Genomic DNA, 2,598 nt, shown 5'->3' with positions numbered 1-2,598 from the left:
GGAAAGGAAAGGCTAAGGTGATCCCTCAGGAGAGGAGGGATTTCAGGTCGGACCGTTATAATAACAACCGACCACGGAGGGATTTTGGTGGGCAGTCGGGTTCGGCGGACGCCCAGGTTGTTAATGCCGTATTCCGAGAGCCAATGCAACAAGGTTTGGAGAAGATAAAGAACGAGCCATTCTTCAAATGGCCGAACAAGATGGCGGGAGAGCCTAGGAAACGCAACCCGAGTTTGTACTGTCATTATCATGATCATGGGCACACGACGGATAACTGCAGGAATTTGTGGGACCACTTGGAACAGTTGGTCCGTGAAAGGAAATTAAAGCAACTCTTGCATCACTCCAGTGGAAGGGCGAGCCAAGCAGGTTCCGAGTTGCGTGGGGACGCTTCATCAAGGCTCCCCTTGGGTACGATTAACGTTATCTTTGCGACCCCGGGGAGGACTGGATCTTGCCCCACCAGAGTATTGTCGGTGTCCCGATCCCCGGTCGAAGATCATTCCCAAGCATTGAAGAGGGCCAAGGTGCGTGTCCCCCTGATTCTAGGCTTTTCAGATGAGGATATGGTTGGAACCATACAGCCTCATGAGGATGCTTTGGTGGTAACATTGAGAATTGGCGGGTACGATGTCAGAAGGGTGATGGTTGATCAGGGTAGCGCTGTGGATGTAATGTATCCAGACTTGTACAAGGGGCTAGGTTTGAAACCAGAGGACTTAACAACCTACAACTCTCCTCTGGTAAGTTTTGAGGGAAGGCTGGTCACTCCTAAAGGACTGATTAGGCTGCCTGTGCAAGCAGGTACAGATGTGGTGGAGGTGGATTTTATCGTTGTAAATGTCTTTTCTCCGTACACGGCTATTCTGGGCAGACCACGGCTATTATGGGCAGACCTTGGCTCCACACCCTTAAAGCGGTCTCGTCTACTCTACATCAGAAGGTGAAATACCCATCCGGAGACCAAGTGTTGGAAATAGTAGGGAATCAGGCAGCTGCTCGGCAATGCCAAGTCGCGGCTATATAGCATCGGCCAGAAGCGGAAACCTCGGCTACGGCCGACAATGAGCCATAGCAATTAAAGTTCCCAGCACGAGGCTTGGATGTGCCAGCCAATGGGGTAGAGTGTGAAGATCTGGAGAAGGTAGTTGTTGCTGATGATCCGGAAAAATTCTTCCAGGTTGGGGCTAAATTTCCTTTGTAGGAGAAAGCGAGTTTGCTGGAATTCCTCCGATCCAATGTGGATGTTTTTGCATGGGACCCGTATGAAGCCCTAGGGGTGGACCCGAATTTCATTTGTCATCGACTCAACGTGAACCCCGCTGTTATGCCCAGGAAGCAACCTCCTCGGCGACCATCGAAGGAACATGCCGAAGCGGTTAGAAGCGAAGTTGCCAAGCTCAAACAGGCTGGAGCTATCAAGAAAGTTTTTTACCCTCAGTGGTTGGCCAATACGGTGGTAGTAAAAAAGAAGATTGGAAAATGGCGGGTGTGCGTGGACTTCACGGATCTTAATAAGGCCTGCCCCAAAGATCCATTTCCTATGCCGAAGATCAACCAGTTGGTGGATGCGACCGTGGGTCACCCCAGGATGAGTTTCCTGGATGCCTTCCAAGGGTATCACCAAATACCGCTGGCCGCTGACGATCAGGAAAAGACTGCTTTTGTGACCCTGATTGGGAATTACCATTACAAGGTGATGCCCTTCGGCTTGAAAAACGTTGGATTTACCTACCAACGCATGATGACGAAAATGTTTGAACCGCAACTGGGTAGAAGTATTGAAGTTTGTATCGATGATATGGTTATGAAAAGTAAAGTGGTGTCCGAACATGTGGAGGACCTCACGAGTATCTTCGGGATACTGAGAAAGCACAGGTTGCGCTTGAATGCTTCGAAGTGCTCCTTTGGTGTAGGTTCCGGAAAATTATTGGGGTACATGGTGACCCACAGAGGAATTGAAGTGAATCTAGACCAGATTAGGGCCATTAACGATTTGCAAACACCTCGGAATCCAAAAGAAGTGCAGAAACTAACGGGGATGACTGTTGCGTTGAATCGGTTCATCTCCAGGTCGGCTGAGAGGTGCCGTCCTTTTTTTCGCCTATTACATAAGTGGCAAGGATTTGAATGGACCGCGGAATGTGCTGAAGCGTTCTAGCAGTTGAAAGAGTACTTGTCCAGGCCGCCTATCATGTCTAGCCCTGAGGTGGATAAGGTGTTGTATGCTTATTTGGCGGTAGCCCCTTATGCAGTTAGTTTCGTCTTGATACGAGAAGACAATGGCGTCCAAAGGCCAGATTGTTATGTAAGTAAATCCTTCCATGAAACCGAGGTGAGATATCTATCATTAGAAAAGGCCATACTAGCGGTGGTCTATGCAACACGCAAACTTCCGCACTATTTTCAAGCCCACACTGTGGTTATCTTGACCCAACTGCCTCTTAAGTCCATACTCAGAAGTGCTGACTACATCGGAAGAATTGCCAAGTGGGGCACAATTCTGGGTGCTTTTGATATCAAATACATGCCTCACACCTCTGTAAAAGGTCAAGTCCTTACCGATCTGGTGGCTGAGTTCGTCGAGTGCCCAGAAGA

General features: G+C 49.1%; 1 protein-coding gene across 1 annotated transcript; it reads left to right on the top strand.

Annotated features, from left to right (window-relative positions):
• The first annotated feature begins 566 nt into the window (after positions 1–566).
• LOC115969869 lies at positions 567–947 on the top strand. The gene has a single exon (XM_031089507.1). It carries the CDS (start codon positions 567–569, stop codon positions 945–947), a length of 381 nt encoding a protein of 126 aa, XP_030945367.1.
• The last annotated feature ends 1,651 nt before the right edge of the window (positions 948–2,598 follow it).

The sequence above is a fragment of the Quercus lobata genome, chromosome 2 (assembly GCF_001633185.2).
Source record: "Quercus lobata isolate SW786 chromosome 2, ValleyOak3.0 Primary Assembly, whole genome shotgun sequence".
Classification (NCBI taxonomy): Eukaryota; Viridiplantae; Streptophyta; class Magnoliopsida; order Fagales; family Fagaceae; genus Quercus; species Quercus lobata.
This window is presented reverse-complemented; position numbering and strand designations above follow the sequence as displayed.

What these genes read in the sequence shown, in the direction of transcription:
- LOC115969869 (XM_031089507.1), top strand. Translation starts at nt 567, where the DNA reads ATGGTTGGAACCATACAGCCTCATGAGGATGCTTTGGTGGTAACATTG.